The sequence below is a fragment of the Citrus clementina genome, unplaced genomic scaffold (assembly GCF_000493195.1).
Source record: "Citrus clementina cultivar Clemenules unplaced genomic scaffold, Citrus_clementina_v1.0 scaffold_7, whole genome shotgun sequence".
Lineage (NCBI taxonomy): Eukaryota > Viridiplantae > Streptophyta > Magnoliopsida > Sapindales > Rutaceae > Citrus > Citrus x clementina.
The window spans coordinates 6125109-6145576 of NW_006262075.1; the positions used below are offsets into that span (position 1 = coordinate 6125109).

The following is a 20468-nucleotide window of genomic DNA, read 5'->3' on the forward strand; positions in this document are numbered from 1 at the left end:
TAGAGATCTCCTGCATTGGTGATTTGAATTGGTTATTTGCTCTTACTAATCCAGTTCCTAGTCTAATTCTGAACAATCTTGTCTCCTTTCCTCTGTGTGCTATGCTTTTATCATCCTGATTGATTCAAAATTACTTTCCAAATTATTTGATCAACCTAAAAATGGTATTGTCCTAAATTATTCTTCCAAGGTACATTTGAACATTACGACTTGCATGCTCTGCTATCAGAAGAGACACTGCTGATTGTTATAGAGTAATTGAGGATCCGAAAGGATGAGGTGCAAAATAGGAGCTATTTCAATTTAAAATAATCACAAACATGAGGACTGGAATGTGGTATCTGTTGGCAAAGAGTCCTTATAAGAATTGTTGTGACAGTTCATCCATCCAGGGTGGATATTATTGTCTGAATGAGTAGAGAGGGAATAAATGTAGTTGAAATTATGGCAAGAAAAATTCAGTCCATTGCTTTGGCTCCTGTTCTTCAGAAAGAAAGAAAGAGTAAGTGATATGTGCAAAGAGGGATTATGTTTATTACTCAAGTAACGATCGCATTCATGTGCCTGACCTAGATATTTGTAATAAGGTTCGTTTAGTTGAGTTCTAACAATTGAGGGAAATTATGTGCATAGCATATTTTTAAAAAGCACCATCGGATATGTGCTACTTAAAATAAATTTTAAGAAATTAACACTGTCCTATTCCTTGTATCGATATCCGTACCCAAAAGCTGCTGTTTATTTGCATTCAATTTCCTATTGATGTACAATTTCTTTCATCGAGCAGCATTTCGCCCCTCAATTGGCACTTGAATGTGTTCTTGGTATATCTTAATGAGCATAAGTGATTTTTATTCAGCTGAGGAAATTTGTTATTATGAATCATAGAAGTTTATTCCCAGTTTCTGAATTTATGCACAGTAATTATTAGTTACCTTAGAATTGCTACTCACAATGTCACAGCGCTAACATCACATTGGTGCTAAATTTCATATTTCTTTCTTTTACAAGACTAAGCCTTTCCATTGGGCATATTTTTGTTTGTGGAGTGGAATTTATATATGTTGGCAAGAGCTAATGGTTGTCCCATTAAAATTTTGTTTCCTCAACATCCAATACGTCCATGCTCCTTTTCCATGGATATGATTATTTACATATTTGAGAATTTTATTTGCAGCCAGCTGAGTGGGGAGAGATGAGTATGTGCGAGGCTGAGAGAAGACTCCTGGCTAACGCATTGCTTGATGTTTCCAATGAATGGTTTATCCTCCTCTCTGAGTCTTGCGTTCCTCTCCACAACTTCAGCATTGTTTATTATTACATATCAAAATCCCGATACAGTTTTATGGAATCATATGACGATCCTGGACCCTATGGAAGAGGGCGCTATAATGGAAACATGGAACCTGAAGTCACCCTTTCCCAGTGGCGTAAAGGCTCGCAGTGGTTTGAAATTAATCGGAGGCTTGCAGTTGACATAATCGAAGACACCAGCTACTATCCTAAGTTCAGAGATTTCTGCAAACCAGGATGTTACGTGGATGAACATTACTTCCCCACAATGCTGACCATACATTTTTCACGTCTTCTTGCGAACCGAACCCTTACTTGGACGGACTGGTCAAGGGGCGGTGCTCATCCCGCTACGTATGGTGGGGCTGACATAAGCGAGGAATTTTTCAGGAAGATTACTGCAAGTTCGCAGTGCTACTACAATAAGCAGGTGACTTCATTTTGTTATCTTTTTGCAAGGAAGTTTGCTCCAAGTGCTTTGGGTCCTTTGTTAGAATTGTCTCTCTCAGCTTTTGGGTTTTGACAAGGGCTTGGCCACTGAGATGCACACTTAGACAAATGCTAACTGGAACATGGGAGTTTTGTTACTGCTAACCCAGTCTCCATTATATGAGTTTCATCCATCTTTACCTTGCCTTTACAGGTTTTTTCAATATCACTCAATTTGAAGAATATTAGATTCTAAATTAGGCATGCTAGACAGCTCCGTCTAATGATTGATATACCATGTTGTCTAGTACCGGTCAATCAAATGTAATGTTACTGTAACATACATATAAAGTTGCGTACCACCATCCGTTTTGATGATATGTCTTATTATCTCCCAATAAGATTCTCATGTAAGGTAACCTTTTCATTTCTCTCCAAGATTTGGAGATAGTTGTGCTTAACTTGAGTGGCTACAAATTTTTTTTCATAGCAATTTTTGAATGGCCTTCAATCTTTGATTCTCCATTAAACTCATAGAAAGAGTTAATTAGTTACCTTCTTGTGATCACCATTCCAAATCAAAATTCTCAGGTGAGATGGTAAGGCTTCAATGCACTGGACAGGACAGGGATGAAAAAGAGTATCTACAATATATAGCATAATAATTTACCTCAAGTTAAATGGTAAATAATATATACATAATATTTCTGCAATATCACATAACTCCTAGGAAATCCGATAGAAATGTTATTCGCAATGCCTTAACGATTTCCAAAATTATTTTGTCTTGATACATTGACGAATGTTAACTTATTTCCCACCTAACTGAAAATCAATAAGATGTTCTTCCTTGAATCAAACTTGTATAACAGGACATTCTGGTAACATTTACACCAGTACTGGATTCCATAGTCATTGATAAGCAAGTCAACAGTACCTTACAGTTCATCGCGGTAGTTTCCCTCTGGCAAAGAAATTTCTGGTCCAAACTCAAGAAGATACCTTAAAGCAAGTGATGCATGAAGTGCGGCTCCATAAGGAAGTGCATCTTCATTGAGTGTGAAGTAGGGGGAGTGTGTAGATTCAACCTTCCCAAGTGTCTCATTCTTCATCCCTAGGAAGAAGAAGTATCCAGGCATTACTTCTTGGTAAAATGAGAAATCTTCAGATCCCATCACTGGTGCCATAACCTTAACTTTTTGAGTATCAAGCATATCTCCAGCAACAGTTTGGAAGTACTTGTGCAAATCGTTATTGTTTATGGTGGGAGGGAAAAAGGGTTTCTCTTTTGACAGGAAATCAACAGTTGCACTGCATCTCTGTACTGCAGCTTGCCCAATGATAACCTGCAGCAAAGTAAACAGAGTCTTGAAAAATAAAAAGGAGAGAATTTTGATTAAAAATAAAAACTTTCCATTGTCGTGGATCTTTTCTTTTCTTTTTTATGCTTTTCCTCATCTGAATAGCACTCGCATTACCAGTTAGATCCATGATCAACCATTCCATTCCATTCTTTTGAGGAAGCTACTAGGTCCATATCAACAGGCAATTGATTTATCATAGTCCATTCAGAAGTTCAGGGATAATAGAGGTAGTGACATCATTTTGAATGGTTAAAGTACTATCTCAGTTATCATGTTAGAAAATTATAAACCACATTTGTTATGGTTGCAAAAAATGCCAACTATTTGCATAAAGTTACTTCATGGTGTTTGGTCAATTTATGAATGATCATTTACATTAAGTTATTTAACTGTCATACCTCCTCAATACGTTGCTTTAGTTGCGTGAAGCTTTCCTTTGAAAAGGCCCGGAAAGTGCCTCCAATTAATACTGAATCTGGAATGACATTGAATGCACCACCTCCTTGAAATTTTGCAACTGTCACGACCTACAAATGAATGCCCAGAGTTAAAGTACAGTGGACTCAGAACAATATCACAATTTGAAGACATGTTCCATCAAATTAATTTGACTGTCAACAGTTACATCCTCCACAGTAACAGAGGTCAAAACAGAAGTATTCGACCAAAGTTAAATAAAGAAATCATAATGATGACTCTCCTCTCGTCTCCTCTTCAAGGGCAGAGCACCTAAGATCCCCCTGAACCTTCACAAGAACCTCAATGTCTATTGATCACGTAATGGTGTACTCTCCTTGCAGAGTTCCTAATCCCTAGCACATCAATTACTTTATGTGTGCCATGTTCTGCCCCTTGGAAAAGGGGATCAAGTTTTACTATGTATAAGAAACATTGCCTACTCTGACAAAACCACCAAGTATCAATCAATTAAAAAAGGGACACCATTCAAAGGCAGAAAAGATTTTATTGAATTATAGCTGCCTGCACTCACAAGAAGAAAGTATTCCAAATACATTGAAGAACTTTAAAACACACAGGAAAGGCAAGGAAAAAACATAAGAAACAGTTGATGGAATTTACCTGTGAATCAAGTGGATCAGCTTCACGAGAAACAAGATGTTGTAAACTAACAATCACATTAGAAGCTGCCAATATTGGATCTATTGAATGCTGAGGAATGGCCGCATGACCTCCTTTTCCACCTATTACTGCTTCAAAGAAGCCACTCCCAGCTAACAGAGGACCAGGTCTTGAAGCTACTTCACCTATGGGTAAGTTAGGGTCGACATGTAACCCAAATATGGCATTAACTTTTTCCAGGACTCCTGCTTCGAGCACTTTGTGGGCTCCTCCACCTCCTTCTTCGGCTGGTTGGAAAACCAGAACAACTGTACCCTAGTGAAACAAGCAAAAAAAGATCAATCTCAGGCATACACAAGTCTCTGTGTGTGAGTATTATGAAGAACTTATCTTCAATAAGTTAAATGCCACTCATTCTTACTCAAAATGATAACGAAGGTAATACTAATACCAATAAAAAATGTAAAACTAATAATTGTTCAGAAATTATCATTTGAGAAGAGGAAGCTGAAACATAAACTTGAGATTTTTTTATACTTGTATTTACTCACACTATAGGTGTAAAAGTTTTAATTGAAGCACTCAACTCCATTTACAGGCAATGTTTCAGATTGGCACTTTCAAAACTTGACCTATACGAGGAAGAGTACATGTTTCCTCAACATTATCGTGAAGATTAGCTTGACTCAACCCACTAACAATAGTCTAAAATCCATACACTCCATTGGGAGAAGCATCAAACATCTTTATTCTTGAAATATCACTAGCATGGCTCGATAATTGGCTTTCTAAATGGCATCCCCTTTTCTTGACTATTATTGATATCAGCTTTTGAAATAATTATTAGAACAATCTAATAGGAAAATACAGAATTCACTGAATTAGCCATTATAGTCTACACAAAATTACCAATATACCATTGTTTATCTAGTTACTGTTGTTGCATAACATACAACATATGTTTATAAACTATACCCATAACCTAGTTTCCCGAGTAGAAGATGACATGTGTGAATAAAGCAACAAACCTTTAACTCCTCACGGTGCTCTTGAAGAATTTTTGCTGCACCTAGAAGCATGGTGACATGGCCATCATGCCCACAGGCATGCATTTTCCCAGGAATTTTACTCTTGTACTCCCACTCAACCATTTCCTACAAAATCCAATTGCCCCATCAATCCAGTTCTCAATAACGTTCTTTTTTCAACCCAAGGGGGTAAAAGATTGAAAATGAAATGAAAACATACCGATCTGTTATCACCATCAAAGCTATCTAAAATTTGTAAATTAAAAGAAACCAAAATCAATCAAATTTTTTATGCTGTGCTCTACTTCAACTTATCTCATTCAACAGCATAAGCCAATCATGCAATTAATAACTAAACAGCATACGAAGAGCATAAAAGAGATACAAATTCAAGTGATCAAACAATCTGGCAATAAACTGAAGTCAACCAAAAAAATAAACATTTTTATAAAACAATCAGCTAATTTAACAAACATGGGCTATAAATAAATAAATGATGAGAAAATTTTCAAACCTGCAGAGGAAGAGAATCCATATCTGCTCTCAATGCAACAAAAGGAGGCTCACCAGTCCCAATAAAACCAACAACACCAGTTACTGCTACCGGGTGTTTGTATTTAATACCCATTTTATCCAATTCTGATCTAATAAGCTGACTAGTCTCAAATTCCTGATAGCCCAGTTCTGGATTCTGATGTATTTTTCTCCTGATACCAATCATCCAGCCAACAAGCTCTTGTCTTTTTGCAAAATTAAGCAACTTTTTTGGAATATCCGATAACCCATTTGAGCTTGAAGAGCCATACGAGAATCTAACAGGACATGGATTGAGCAAATGAAGAACAAAAACTACGAAGACCCACTTCGAGAAACTCATGGCTCCACCCATAAGTTTCGATTTCCAAGAACAAAATGAGGAATAAGCAACTTCAGACCCTATTATGCGTTGAAGTTGATTTCTTTAATAAATAGGTTTTTCGAATAATTTAAGGAGAATAAAAAATTTAGCATGTGGTCTCAGCAAAGAGACGCTCGTCTTTTGCAGTATCTATCAAGAGTGGTTACGGTTCAAACTGGATTCTCATTTGCTGACTTACACAGCATCACCCAAACGCGGCTTCTCATTTGAAGCGCCGTTTGTTTAAATAATATTTTTTAAATGAGATTATTGAGACAGTTTTATTTAAAGAGTATTTTATAATTTTTAATTTAGTATTATATTATTTTTTATTTTAATATTGAAAAGTATTGTAATTATTAAAATAATTAAAATTATTTTTATTCTAATTTTTTTTTAAGAAATTATTTATTTTTTCACACTATTATTGGAAGAGTCTTGGATGGTATTCTTGCACGTGCCGATTTCTCATTTTTCATATTTTTCAGATTTGGCAAATAATTTTTCACGTGCTGTAATGGGACAATTGTGGAAAATAGCTAATATAGGGTAATCTATAAAAATAACTTAACATTTTTCTTACTCTAATAACTTAAAATATTTTATTCGTATATAAATAAATGCACCTGAGTAATTAGTTATGTTACACATATGGACAACTAAATATTAACGAACAACAGACAACCAATAATCAACAAGTAAATAATAATTTAGATGTCGATCTTTATCCGCCACAATAAATTTACTGACATGTATTCACATCAAAAATATTATTTTATTATTGAAGTAAGGAAACTGAGAAGTTAGTTGTTTTCATAAATAATCACCCTTATTTTTCTTTATAAATCTCCCTTATTATATTTGTCTGCACGTTTGGGTTCGAAGAGGTATGATATAGACTACCCTAATTAAATTTTTATATGAATTATGTTTCTTTAGGAGAGGTATAAATTTGTCGGCACGTTTGCTTATGTCTTTTTCAATCCAACATCAATTAGTAGAAGTAGCAAATATGGAATTGAAAAGGGTTTGTGAATTTTTATTAAATAAGGAAGAGAATGTACATAGCACATGAACCCTTTCTTTTTATAAATTTTGTTATAACACAATAAAATAATCTAGGGCTCATAATAGTCCAAAACCTCTCACGTTAATAAGAATATTATTTGATTAATTTCAGGGTTGGCTAGCTTCTGGGGTCCGGGCCCAACTGGCCAAGTAGCTTCTTTCTTTTCTTTTTTTTTAGTTAATCTAACATTATCTTTATTTTCACATGTGATTATTTATATTAAAAACAAATTATATAGAATAATCATGCAGATAAAATATCAATAGCAGCCCCATATGCATGGCTAGCTTCTTCCAGGAGATAAAATAAATAATCACTAGTATCAGAAGTAGTGCTGTCAACAATCTCAAAAGCCTAGCTTCAGATGGCGCGATTTCATCAACTCCGGTGGCCCCAGTCTCCGCATCATCTTCGCAGCTAGGGGTGTTTAGAATTCAATCTGATCCACTCAATCTATTCGATCCGTATAAATCCAATCCGTGGATTGAATATGAATTGAAAATTTAAAAATCCGTAGTCGATGAATTGGATATGGATTTGCTTCTGTAAATCCGTAGAAATTCGTGAATCCACAAAAAAAAATATATATATATATATAATTAAAAAATTATAAATATAACATGACATTACATAGTTACATAAGCACTATAACATATCTTAGCCATTACCCAATAATAATATAAAATGAAAAAGAATTAAATAATCAAATATACAAATATAACTTGTAAAAATTATAAAAAAATAAAAGCAAAGTCACACGCACTAGCAAAAACAGAGTAACATAACGTCAAGTCACCAACAATTTGTAAAGTCACCCAAAAGCAAAGTAACATGACGCCAAGGCACCAACAATTTACAAACAAAAAACCTTAAGTTTTTCCGCCGTCACACGCACTAGCAACACTCAATACTGGTTGGATACACTCTCGATGCGGATTTGAAGGACATCGGCCATGCGATTCCGGCGAGAGCAAGCTATCTTCTTTCCCAATTCCATCGAGCCACTTCACATTCACTGGTTCTAGCTGAACAATTTCACTATCACAACCTTCAAGATCACCACCCATACGGCTTCTCCTGAATCCTGATTCACCCGTACAACGAGGGCCAGCATGCACATGATCATTATGCCTCACTGGAGTGGAATTCTCAGAACCTTCAGATATCAACTGATTTTCTCCAAATCAGCATTGAACTGAAGCATGCGGATATATATTGTCGTTTTAGTTTTCTTTAATTTGGAACTTGTACACAAATGAATTTTAATTGTTAGACATATGTGTGTATAAACAATATCAGTGATTATATGTGAAGGAGAATAAAGAAACTTGTTAGTTTATAAAATCTGTATGTGAAAGAAGTTATTAAACTTATTAAGTATATACCACTAGCATAGTTTCTTAATTAATTCTATGTGACAGAAGTTAAATCTAAACATTGCTTTGAAGGCCAAAGTTCAATTAATTCTTAAGGTCTGGTCATCTACGTGTAGCTAAAACACCAAATTATGACTTGGCGCATCAGGAGAGTTTCAAAGCGTGCATGTGACGCTAGCCGGCCAGATCATAATCATATATGCTACAAAGTTACCCCTTCGTTCAGGAATTTTGATTTTTCTCATGAACCTTTTTTTAGAAATAAAGAACATTATTCCCGTATACAAGTCAATTGGAATGTTTGATACTGTTTCAGTGTTCATCAAGTTTGTCTTCGGGGCCAACTGGCAGAGAGAAATCGTTTCAGGAATCTTGAGTCACCAAATACTATCACTTGAAGGGATAGTGATACATTTGGAATCAGATGCAGCTTCAGCTTCACAACCTCTTGTTGCCTATAGTAATTAACTATATAGCTTCACTTTCTCGCACAAATCAATACCCTTTCTCCATATCACAGCTTTGCTTCTTCAGTAGTTTCCTCTCCATTTATGGTATGATATACGCAACTTTAGTATATTTTGTTATTTTAGTTTAATTTTATATTAATGCTGGGTTTAAATTTTTGCTTATTCTCAATGATTTTCCTTATAAACACATTCCAATAAAACCCCCTCCCCCAACCGTTTACGTTTTTTTTTTTTTTTCTAATAATTGGATGAAGCATGACTTGGTGATTTAGTGTCTACAGCTGAAACTAAAATTGTCCCAATACTGTAAACGTGGAGCTCTTTTGAGTAATTGTTAATATTATTGTAGGAAGGTGGCAAGGATCATGCTAGTGGGCAAAAGAAGAGTATAGTAATTGGACCATGGGGAGGAAATGGAGGAACCAGTTGGGATGATGGCATCTACCATGGGGTGAGAGAGATCACCCTTGCTTATGACCGTTGTATTGACTCGATACGGGTGGTGTACGATAAGAAGGGCAACCCTGTCACAGCAGAAAAACATGGAGGAGTCGGAGGCAATCGGACAGCTGAGGTTTGCTCAATTCCTACTCTATTGTCCTTCCCCGTCTAGTTTATTTTTCTTCTTGATATGGGAACTTTTTGATCCTTAAAACAACTTGCTCGCCTGCGCTGTAAATTTTCATTCAATTTCAGATAAAGCTTCGATTCCCAGAAGAATTCTTGATCAGTGTTAGCGGCCACTACTGTCCTGTCGTCTATGGTGGCAGCCCTGTGATCAGATCCCTAACATTTAAGAGCAACAAAAGAACCTTCGGTCCTTTCGGAGTTGAAGAAGGAACCCCATTTACTTTCTCAATGGATGGAGGACTGGTTGTTGGTTTTAAGGGAAGGAGTGGCTGGTATGTCGATGCAATCGGTTTCTATTTGTCTAAGAAACAATCATCAAAGCTCCTTCAAAGGGTCCAAAAAGGGCTTCAAAGGCTTGCAAGCACAACTGCGAAGTCGTCTGCCACCAAGGATGGTGGAAAAGCCCATTAGATAGAGGCTAATACCTCGACAATAAAGTTGATACTGCTGATGTATTATTACGAACAAATACTTAGAATTATGAGCGCTCCTGCTAGAGTTTTATGTATTGGGTCCTCGAATTTTCTTAACATATCACGTCTTCATTACAGAGTCCATCTTCATCAATCATTATGTCACTGTTAGGATAACCATTCAAATCCCTACAAATACATGAATAAGGATCAAAAGATCTTTTAAACCAAACACGGGTAACTTAATTTTCAAACTGTATTAAACCTCGGCCATCAGTGAAAGAAATCATATGTACTTGCCTACTTGATATCCATGCAAATCCAAGATACAGTTGATTGATCTAGAATTGGGAATTTTGAGCTTCTAAAACTCTGCATAAATACTCTAATTTCTCTATTTAAAGACAAAGGAATTAATAAGTTCTTACCAGGTTAAATTTTCAACTGCATGCACAGCACTAAGAGCATGCTATCGTCGAACAAGACAGACATTTATAAACATCAGTATCAAGTCTATCTCAGCGGCCTTAATTCAATTAAAGAACCTGAAGTTGATTCGCTCAAATCTACAGAAAGAGCTTCACTGCTATGACAAAAACCAAGACAGACAGACCCTTGAACACCAGCATGCTGTGATCCTGTGGATAGGAGGGATAATACAAGGAAAAAAAAAATTGTTAACAACATAGACAATGTACAGGATATCAAATAACCGGCATCGGCATCCATAGGCACCAACCATAAGGTGTACATAAAATCACAAATCGAAATTCAGTCAAATTTACAAATAGTAAGTTTTATCCAACTTTTAACATGATCCTGGAGACCATATATATGACTACACATCAAATATGAATGAGCCAACTCTAGATTAACCTCTAGCCTTGAGCTCGGCAAGACGCCTTGATAAATCGTCCTCATCAACTTTCTCTTGTTGCTTGGTTGGCACAGCATGTGCAGCCGGTTGTGGGAGCCCAACTGAAACCTCCAGTCCATAATCATCAGCAACCTGTTGCATCAAACTGTTGACCTCCCCTTCTGGTGTGGATAATGAGGTTGACCCTGCCATAGCACTCTCCATGAACTCTGCTTGAACCTCCATGTTCACAAACTGCTTCTCAAATGAGTCCATAGTCTCTGACATCTTCTGCAAATTACCTGTAACAAATGTTGATTTAAAACATTATCCATAACTTATCTTTACATCAAACCAATCATTCTGAACATGAATTAAAAGCAATCATGTACCATCCTAAAATTTGCCAATAAACAGAATTTCTATATTATCAAGGAACATTTGAAGGTAAAATGGCTTCAGGAATTGGAAAGCAATCTTTTCACAGGTGTTCCCAAAGCAAAGTTCTACACTACAAAGGTGCAGTAATCATTAAGGCCAAATCTTTAAAGATTGCAGAGCCAAATTGCATATTTTTCGCCAGAGCCTGGAGCCATCTATATCAACTAATAATATTCAGGATGAAGTTTACTTTTGAATTTTCTCTCTGCAACCATACAATGCTTTTGATATCTAACAAAGCTAACAAAAAAATAAAATAAATAAAATAAAATCATTTTTTCCTTTAGGAAAAATGCATGATCACTCAATAAACAATTCAACTTTTGAAAATATACGATCACCTGAAAAACCAACCAAAACAAAAGCACCAGCAATGGTATATCGCATCAATATTCATATTCAACATAATTCACTAAATCACGGAACTTGGGAAAACAAATTGACAAAAAAAAAAGAAATATTTTTATGTACCGGTAGCGAGAGAGGATTCAAGGGACTTGACGATGTTAGCCATGGACTTATTAATGGTGGTCATTTTGGCCTGGGTGTCGAGACGAGCCACGACGGCGTCGAGACGAGAAGCGAGGCGGAGATAATTCATCTGTTCGGTGCGCTTGCGGATGGAGTTCTCGGCGTAGATTCTGGCGCCGTCCATGTTGCCTTTCTCGATGGCCTTTTTCACCTTCAATTTCTCGGCTTTCTCTTCCTTCTCGCATTTTCTCGCCTGGCGTTGAAGAGATTTTGAGGTGAATTTCAAGTCCATGATCTGATTCAACAGCTTCTCCGTGTTTCCCATCGCGAAATGTTTCGGATCTGAGAATTGAATCAAGCAAGGGTTTCAAAGAATTGGGGATTTTGATCGAAGACGACTTTTTGTGTTATTGAGATACTTCTTTCGCCTTTTCTTCCTCTATTATTTTATTTTATTTGTTTTTCTGCTATTCCTTTGCTTCGAGGAAAGACAAGGAGAGAGAACGTGGATTAATGTGGGCCAATTTCAAAATTGGGCCTGGCCTAACCAAATCAACATATTTCAACCAAAATAAATAAATAAATGCACAAAATCTTTAACGGTCGATTGGAAATATATATATATACACACGGGCGGGCGCGATACAGACCCTTATTATTATTTTTTCAATTAACACGAAATAGAACCTTATTATTAAATATTTTGTACACTAGATGAAGAAAATGCTAGCGACATAACGAGATAGATACACCTCACAGAAAATACACACGGACCCAGTATAGGAAGTCGAATTCTTAGCCGCGTTTAGGAGGAAGGCGGCAAAATCATATCACATTAATTAATTGATGCTTTAATTATAAAATAAAATAACACATCAATTTAAAATGGCATGGGATAGGAACTTGTATTTTTTTCATAACACATATGGAGCATGTAAACACACTAAAGTACACATGTAACGTCTCCATGCTTAATGCTCTGGTCTTGCTTCTCAATCTTTTGCTGCATATTCATTAATTTATTGTAAGTGCGACCGAAATTTAGTAACGTGATCACTTATGACATGTCGCACTTGAATTTGATATCTGAACTCGCTGCAAGAGAATGAATCTGAAATGAGAATATGTGTATATTTGATCCCACAATCTTTCCTGGCAATGTAGAATAATCTCTGCACCAATTATCTTCACCTTCATCGCCTCCTGCCATGCAAATTGCAGCAGTTGATAGAGACTCAATTTGTTGAATGGAATCATGGGACATGGCTGATGACGAAGAAATATCATTTTCTAAATTTTTTACATAAATCAATGTTGCATGAGAAGTTGTGCCATCAGAAGCAATAACGGAAGAAAACAAAAAGTACCGCCAAACAATGTCTTAGCAATCCACGTGTCACCAATCCTGCACATCCTCCCAAGTGTCTCACCTTCGCTACTAGTTCATCCTTATTACCCGGCCACCTGTTTAAGTCTCCATGCGTGTTTTGTGACGACTCAATGTGATATTTTGAGAAAATTTTGTGTCTTCTGGTTTGATCGCTATCTTTAAAGCCTTGAACACGCTGTCCCATTTGATTATTTGAGTTATCTCAAGAACCTGTGCATGTTGCTGTTTTCAGCAGAAATTTATCAGTTTAGTTGATTACAAGCTTTGCTGATCTGAAAACGGATACCCATTGGCTATTTGAGCCTAAACTGAAAACCCTTTTTGCTTTTTTGAGCAAAAATCGCATTTATTTGTTTGTTTGATCCAAAGCAATGACACCCATTTGGCTATTAGCTATTTCAACCAAATATTTTCTCTTTGGTTACTGAGCTCAATTCTCATTTCAGCTATTTGTACTAATGATCATATTTTTGCTTAGAGATAATTGGCCTCTTATTTGAAACAAGCAGTGTTTGATTCAAAGCACGTAGACCAATTTTGGCCATTTGAGCAAATAGTACTCTTTTAATCGTTTGAGCTGCTGTGTATTCTTGGTGGCTTTGGTGTGAATTCTACGAGAAATGAACGGGAATGGAGAAGAAGTGGCTGTATATGAGATAGCAGTGGTGGTATCACAAAGTAATGTGATTAAAGATAAGGAGATTGGTGACTGTCTTGACATTCTTGTAGCTGAGTTTAGGAATGTTGGGTTGATAGTTGATATAGTTTCTGGAGTTTCAGATGAGTTTATCAAGGTTTGATTTCTTTAAATATTGATTTCTTAAACATTCTTTTAATTTGGTTTACATATTGTTTGTTTGAATGAAGGCATTAATTTTAACTATGATATGTTCTGCCTTTGTGATTTAATATAAGCTGCTTGATTAATATTTATGTTTGCTTGCACTAACTTATTTGCAGTGTTATTGAATATTATACTTCAGTTACTTTTCTGTGAACTCAACTTGTTGCTTCTTTTGGTCAGCAAGTATTTGTATGTGCTACTGTATATATGTGGGTGGGAAGGCCCCAAGGGTTTGGCCGAGTGGTTTTCAAGAAGCTTTATTTATCTTGCCACGGGGTTGGAATCTTAGCAGAGATAAAGGGTAAAATATTGAATTTGTGCTTTGCACACACCTTTACCTTTTAGAAGTATAAATATGTGGGTGGGAAGAATATTCTGTCCTCTAAAAACTTCTTTTACTTCTGTTTCTTTGTCATTTTCCGTTTTTGATCACATAGATGGTACCATGTCAATTATTTGAATTGATGGTCTTCTTTATATTTTTCCTTGTGTCATTGAATAATGATTCAATTTTTAGTTCTGTGGCTACTCTCCTTGACCAATTTCAATTGGTGGGAATTTTCAAGTTTTTCTCGAGTTGAGTTGTTGATTTAGAACTATCTTCTTCTCAGGTGGCAGCACCTCCAGTGACTTTGGGGAGGGCTGCAGCAGAGATACAATTGAAGAAACCTACTCGTATTGGTGATTTCTGCAATGCAGCTCCTGACTTCAATGGAGTTTTACTTTTCTTTTCACATGATCTATTTCCCTTAATGAGAAGTGCTAGAATCCCATTATTTTCACAAGGCGCATTGTTGGGGAGGTATTTATAGCCTGATTTTAATTCCAGGAATGGATCTACAATTTGAATGGGAAGAGATGGATGCTTTTCTGAAACAGCCAGATGGTTCGTTGTTTAGTTGGTCCGAGCGTTTTCAATGCTACCACCACTTAATATATGGGATTGTGAGTCATTCAATTATTTTATTTTCTCAGATCAATGAACTTGGTTAATCATTTTCAAATGGTCAAATTTTAATGTAAACATTTTTGTAGTAACAGAAGTTAGCCGGTTGATTTGCTAGTTGGCCAGGTAAAGAACTATACAGTATGAGAAACGAACGATAGTAGGTTCAGGTGTTTGAATGTTCCCTTTGGATGTTGAATTTGTTCCATTTAAAGGATAATTTGAACTAAACTATCTTTTGATTGTTTAGCTCATATTCAAATCTCGCATTGTTGACAGTTTTCCTGATCCTAAATATGTATGTACATGGGTATCTTTATGCATTTCCTTGTCTATGTGTACATCATAATATGCTCTTGAGAGTCCACCTATTCTAAATCCAGGTAAACAAGAGCAATTTAATGATATCTCTAAAATACGATGGGAAAGAGTTCTGTTGGGAAGTTGGGCAATCTTTACTGCAGACATTGGAATCTAAGGGCATTGTTAAACAAGTGTTTCCTTTACACGGTAGGGCAATTTAGATTTATTATCATACTACTTGCAGTCCTGGTGTTGACCAATCTCTGGAAGTAAAATGAACTTTTATTTATAGCTGAAATGAAGAGGAAAAAACTCCTGAGAAGTTGGGCACTGAATTGGTGGGACCTCACTGACCAGCCAATTGATGAGATTTATTCATATTTTGGGACAAAGGTAACCCTGATGAAAATACATGTTTGCATTTGTACATTATTTCTCTGTTTTGCTTGATTTGTTAGTCAAGAAGTTCATGCTTTTTAGGTTGCTATCTATTTTGCTTTCCTTGGAAAGTATACACAATGGTTGTTCTTTCCAGCTGCACTTGGGCTTATTGTGCAATTGGTGGATTTTGGGTAAGTTTTGCCAGCTCTTGAATCTTTTTGTGGTTTTTAATGCCTTTCTGCTTGGTGCCTCTAAAGCAACTTGCTCTTGATGCCTCTGGGCTCACTGCTTGTGTTTCCTTCAGATCGTTGCAGTTGCTAGCGCTCCCTGTCTTTTTCATAAGCATAACCTTATGGGCTGTGTTGTTTTTCCAGTTCTGGAAACGGAAAAACTATGCCCTTTTAGCCAGGTATATCTACAGTAAAAATGGTGGGACAATTATTATCTTTGTGCAAAAATAGGCTTATTTTAGGTTTATTAATGTTTTCTTAACTCCCTCTACTTGTGTGAACTTGGGCTATTCAGATGGCAGATAAATTGTACAATTGGTATTGGCCAAGGACATAAACTTTTGGGCATGAAGTGGAGTTACCGACAGCCTCCTGTGGAAGTTATAAAAACTTTAGGAACTGATAAGGCAAGAGAGAAAGAACTATATCAAAGACATGAATGGCTTGGACATCTCATGCGATTTAGAAATGATGTGTTTGTTATCTTGAGTATCATCTGCCTCCAATTGCCATTTGAGTTGGCATATGCTCATCTTTACGAGGTCATTGGATCTGACATTATAAAGTAAGACTCCGAGTCATGCTACTTCATCATTTCTTTTTTCTTCTTTGCTGTGAATCGCTGAAAGAAAGCCAGGGTGTTTATGTTCTTGGCTACATCTTACATCTGTATTTATGGTCTCCCTTAATTTCAGTCTATGTTATGACCTTACACCTGGTACCAAGTATATATAGAATTCTCAGATTATCTCATGAGTATGCCGTCGTGTATATATATATATATATATATAAATTTTCTTATGGGTGAACATCGATTTACAGACTTCATGTTTCACATTTTTGTATGTGGATTTAATAGCATAAATAGCAGATTAAGTGAGATTCGATCTGTGTCTCTTTTTGAGCTGCAACTGTTACAATAACTATGATTTACTGCAATACAGTTTATATTTATTCTATTGTTGATCTCTAATTCACGGACACTACCACTTATGCCACATGTCTTTATTCAATTATACCAAAAGTCATTGTTACTGTAAATAATGGAAACAGACTGGAAATCCTAAATTATTTATAAAGGATTTTCCTCCACTTGTAGTGCTTAGCAACAACCTGTCTAGTGATTTCTTATTTATTCTTCTCATAAAATAGTTTGATATATCTTTCTATTTTTTGGTTTTCAGGTTTGGGTTGACAGCCATTTATCTTTTTGTCATTCAATATTTTACCCAGATTGGGGGAAAGATATCAGTCAAACTCATCAAAAATGAAAACAATGAGAATTCGGAAAATAGGGCTGACAGCTTGGTCTACAAAGTAGTGAGCAGTAATTAATGTTGCATTTTTTATCTGTTCAATTTTGTGGAAATATCACTTCAGGAGCTCACTTAATATGCAGGTGTTCGGTCTTTATTTTATGCAATCATATATTGGAATTTTCTATCATGCCCTTTTACACCGCAATTTCAGGACTCTTCGCCAAGTCTTAATACAGCGTCTTATAATCTCTGAGGTATAAAACATTCGACTAGATTTCTCTACCTTATGTTAATGTTTTACAACTCAATTGGTTAATGTTCTTTGGGTTTGAAATTGCAATACAGGTGTTGGAGAATTTGCTAGAAAATTCCTTACCATATATGAAGTACAGCTATAAAAAGTACAAAACTATTAGGTAAAGCCTTTTCTGTCGTATCACCCTGTCGATGCAGGGCACCTACACTCTCCATTTGAATTCGCAAATAATTTCTTAACATTTCTTTTATGTCAAGAAACAAGAAGAAACACGAGAACAATAAACCAAGTGGGAAGATCCATGTCTCTACCAGGGTGGAGAAAGAGTACCTCAAACCTGCATATTCTGCAAGCATTGTAGAGGAGCTAGAGGATGGGCTGTTCGACGGTAATATGCTAACTCTTGCTACTTCTAAATAACTGATGGATGCATTTTGGATCCAAATGCAGATTTTTATCGTTAGATCAAAGGTTATAGTGGTCAAAATTATCTTTTCAAGTGGTTTTGTAGCACATCTTGACTTATAAATTATTTCTGCCGAATAAATATCTCCAACTATCTGCAGATTTTCTGGAGTTGGCATTGCAGTTTGGAATGATCATGATGTTTGCCTGCGCCTTTCCCCTTGCATTTGCCTTTGCTGCAGTGGTATTTGTTAGTTTTAGTGGCATTTTCACCTAATTTATGAATACTGGTTGACATTCATTTGAATTATGTTGAAGTAAATTAATTAGAAGTTTGGTATACAGAACAACATTATGGAAATTAGGACGGATGCATTGAAGCTGCTTTCTATGTTTAAAAGGCCTGTTCCTCGGGATGCCGTCACAATTGGCGCGTGGATAAACATATTTCAGGTGATGGGGAATAATTTGTATGAAAGTGGACACTTTTCGACATGTATTTTTATCCTCAATACTTAGGTATCAAATATTAATCCAGATATAACTACTTCTCTGAATCACAGTTCCTGATAGTGATGTCAATTTGCACCAATTCTGCTCTTTTAGTATGGTTATACGATCAGGAGGGGAAGTGGAAAATAGAGCCTGGGCTTGCAGCCATTCTCATCATGGAACACGTTCTCCTGCTGATTAAATTTGGATTTTCTCACTTTGTTCCTGAGGTGACCCCTTACGGTTACTCTTCTGCATTTTAATTTTGAAAACTGTTAAGCATCATGTTGCCAAGCTGAGACCTGTGTTTTTACTTTCACAACAGGAGCCTGCTTGGGTGAGAGCGAACAGGGTGAGGAATGCAACACAGGCACAGGATGTCTGCTCTAAACAGCTTTTGAGAACCATTTCTGGAGAAAAGACGTCTAACGAATCAAAGAAGAACGAGTGAGGTAGTTTGGCTTCTATAGCTTGCCAATTTCTGTATCTAATCTCTGTAAGAGTATGCAAGTAAACAAGAACAAGAAGCTGATGCTGCTGTTGTTTCTTGAGGACAGAATGATGAAATTTGAATGGTACTGGTGAACCTATATGGAATTTACTGCAAATTTACTTCATCGCATACATATACAAAAAAATATTTATATTTCAACATCATATACATCGCTAGGAAGCAGGGGTTTTCCTTTCTCAGCTGCGAGGGCTTCCCGTGTCACAATTATCAACACTACTCCTGGAGCTACCAAATTTGCCACTGACTTGTCGAGCGTATGCAGCAACAGCCTTAGCCCATCTGATGATCTTAGCCTTCACCTCATTCGAATCCATTTCTTTCAATGATGAACCCGGCTCCATTGATATTTCCTTGAACGAGAAGAAACTGTTGTAGTGTCTGCGTTTCGAGGAGCTGCTTGCAGGGTCTTTATCCTTGACAGCTCTGCTGTTTTGCAGAGAGAGATTTTTCTTGACAGACATGGCTTCTGCTGGCTGCCTTTGTTTCCGCAGCCGGTGAAATGGTTGGTGAATGGAGACAACATATTATTGATGAGATTTATAAGGTTAGCGAATTAAAGTTTCCCAAGCAAACATAATATTCTAAAATTTCTAATACGTGTGGTGAGGTACCCATTTCCATTGACTTGACTTTTCTTTTCGTTTTATTCTCTTCAGATTCTTACAGATTACCAAAACCGTGGTCTAATGATAAAAACAAAATTATCCTTGTTTTAGAAGAAACAACATTAACCCCCCATTTTTTTTTCCCATTGTGAAAATAAATTGAAAACATCAATGGCTACCATCTCTTGCTGATAGAAGAAAATAAATTCAGTGTTTTATAATTATTTGTATTACTCAAAATTTCGAGTTATATTTTTCTTAGTTTTATTCATCAATAGAATTTACCACTATAAATCACAACGTTGACTATTTTTCTTTTTAGATATAAAATTATAAATTACTAAGTCTTGTTCGTTTATGTATATAATTGGATTTAAGAAGTTTCGAAAGAAACTTTGAAGTTCTTGCTCAGTAAGTCATTAGACTCGGTCTAACCCACATAGTAGCTTACAATTTTGAACAAAATTTTTAGTATAATGTATTGAGTCGTTGTGTGTTATTTCTTATTGATTTATAAAGGTAGAAAAAATCAATAAGAAAAGACATGTATTAATTTTAATAGTATACACTAAGCCCCACTGTTTAAAAGGAAAAAGAAGAAAAAAACATGTAGCTCATGTCATACAACGATGCTTGTGTGCATGTGTGGTAGTGTTACGTGGGATTCTACTCATTGTACTTTGTTTTATAATTTATTCACAAATATTTTGCAAAAAAGAGTCACGCAATTTATAACCAATTGCTTCCAATTATTAACAATGATTCAGACTTTTTAATTGAAGAGTTTTCGACATGGTGATGAAATTGAAAGCTGAAGCTAAATTAAACGCTTATAGATTTTACTTCACATTAATCTTTGTTCTACTTTTACTTCATTAATCTTTGGGGTAAGGTGACGATTATCAAGAAAAATGATATCTACTAGTTGAAGGAGTGCAAAAATATTTATATTCTACAATGCGAGACACAATTTTTACACTTGAAACTTTAATCAAATAACCCTCAAGAGTTGGAGAAACCCTTTT

General features: G+C 35.9%; 5 protein-coding genes across 10 annotated transcripts in view; 3 read left to right on the forward strand and 2 right to left on the reverse strand.

The window, feature by feature from the left end:
• The window catches only part of LOC18037698, a 2687-nt gene extending 777 nt beyond the window's left edge, over positions 1-1910 (forward strand). The window contains exon 2 of the mRNA XM_006426400.2: positions 1178-1910. Within this exon, the coding sequence (XP_006426463.2) occupies positions 1178-1816 (639 nt within the window). The 3' untranslated portion in view covers positions 1817-1910. The remainder of the gene's footprint in view (positions 1-1177) is intronic.
• A 443-nt stretch (positions 1911-2353) lies between these two features.
• LOC18037378 (IAA-amino acid hydrolase ILR1-like 4) lies at positions 2354-6320 on the reverse strand. Its single transcript, XM_006426402.2, has 5 exons — positions 5709-6320; positions 5195-5320; positions 4167-4481; positions 3485-3613; positions 2354-3068 (listed from the first exon to the last, which is right to left on the reverse strand). The coding sequence occupies exons 1-5, from the start codon at positions 6081-6083 to the stop codon at positions 2661-2663; spliced, it is 1353 nt and encodes a 450-aa protein (XP_006426465.1). The 5' UTR covers positions 6084-6320; the 3' UTR covers positions 2354-2660.
• Positions 6321-8748: 2428 nt separating this feature from the next.
• On the forward strand, positions 8749-10238 carry LOC18037379 (jacalin-related lectin 19). The gene is made up of 3 exons (XM_006426403.2): positions 8749-9091; positions 9357-9581; positions 9704-10238. The coding sequence occupies exons 1-3, from the start codon at positions 9089-9091 to the stop codon at positions 10046-10048; spliced, it is 573 nt and encodes a 190-aa protein (XP_006426466.1). The 5' UTR covers positions 8749-9088; the 3' UTR covers positions 10049-10238.
• Positions 10239-10724: 486 nt separating this feature from the next.
• On the reverse strand, positions 10725-12289 carry LOC18036053 (ESCRT-related protein CHMP1B). The gene is made up of 2 exons (XM_006426404.2): positions 11819-12289; positions 10725-11208 (listed from the first exon to the last, which is right to left on the reverse strand). Exons 1-2 carry the CDS (start codon positions 12141-12143, stop codon positions 10922-10924), a joined length of 612 nt encoding a protein of 203 aa, XP_006426467.1. The 5' UTR covers positions 12144-12289; the 3' UTR covers positions 10725-10921.
• Positions 12290-13189: 900 nt separating this feature from the next.
• On the forward strand, positions 13190-19462 carry LOC18037514 (anoctamin-like protein At1g73020). Of its 6 annotated transcripts, none has more exons than XM_024180789.1 (17): positions 13192-14002; positions 14664-14733; positions 14882-14997; positions 15382-15508; positions 15594-15694; positions 15782-15873; positions 15987-16091; positions 16208-16477; positions 17097-17232; positions 17312-17425; positions 17517-17587; positions 17685-17815; positions 17994-18076; positions 18178-18285; positions 18396-18554; positions 18650-18899; positions 18995-19462. In XM_024180789.1, the coding sequence occupies exons 1-16, from the start codon at positions 13829-13831 to the stop codon at positions 18773-18775; spliced, it is 1983 nt and encodes a 660-aa protein (XP_024036557.1). In that variant the 5' UTR covers positions 13192-13828; the 3' UTR covers positions 18776-18899; positions 18995-19462. The 6 variants fall into 6 exon arrangements, with proteins under 6 accessions (XP_024036559.1, XP_024036557.1, XP_006426468.1 ...); XM_006426405.2 differs by having other exon boundaries at positions 17097-17229; XM_024180791.1 differs by lacking the exon at positions 18995-19462 and having other exon boundaries at positions 13190-14002; positions 18439-18554; positions 18650-18740.
• Positions 19463-20468: the final 1006 nt, after the last annotated feature.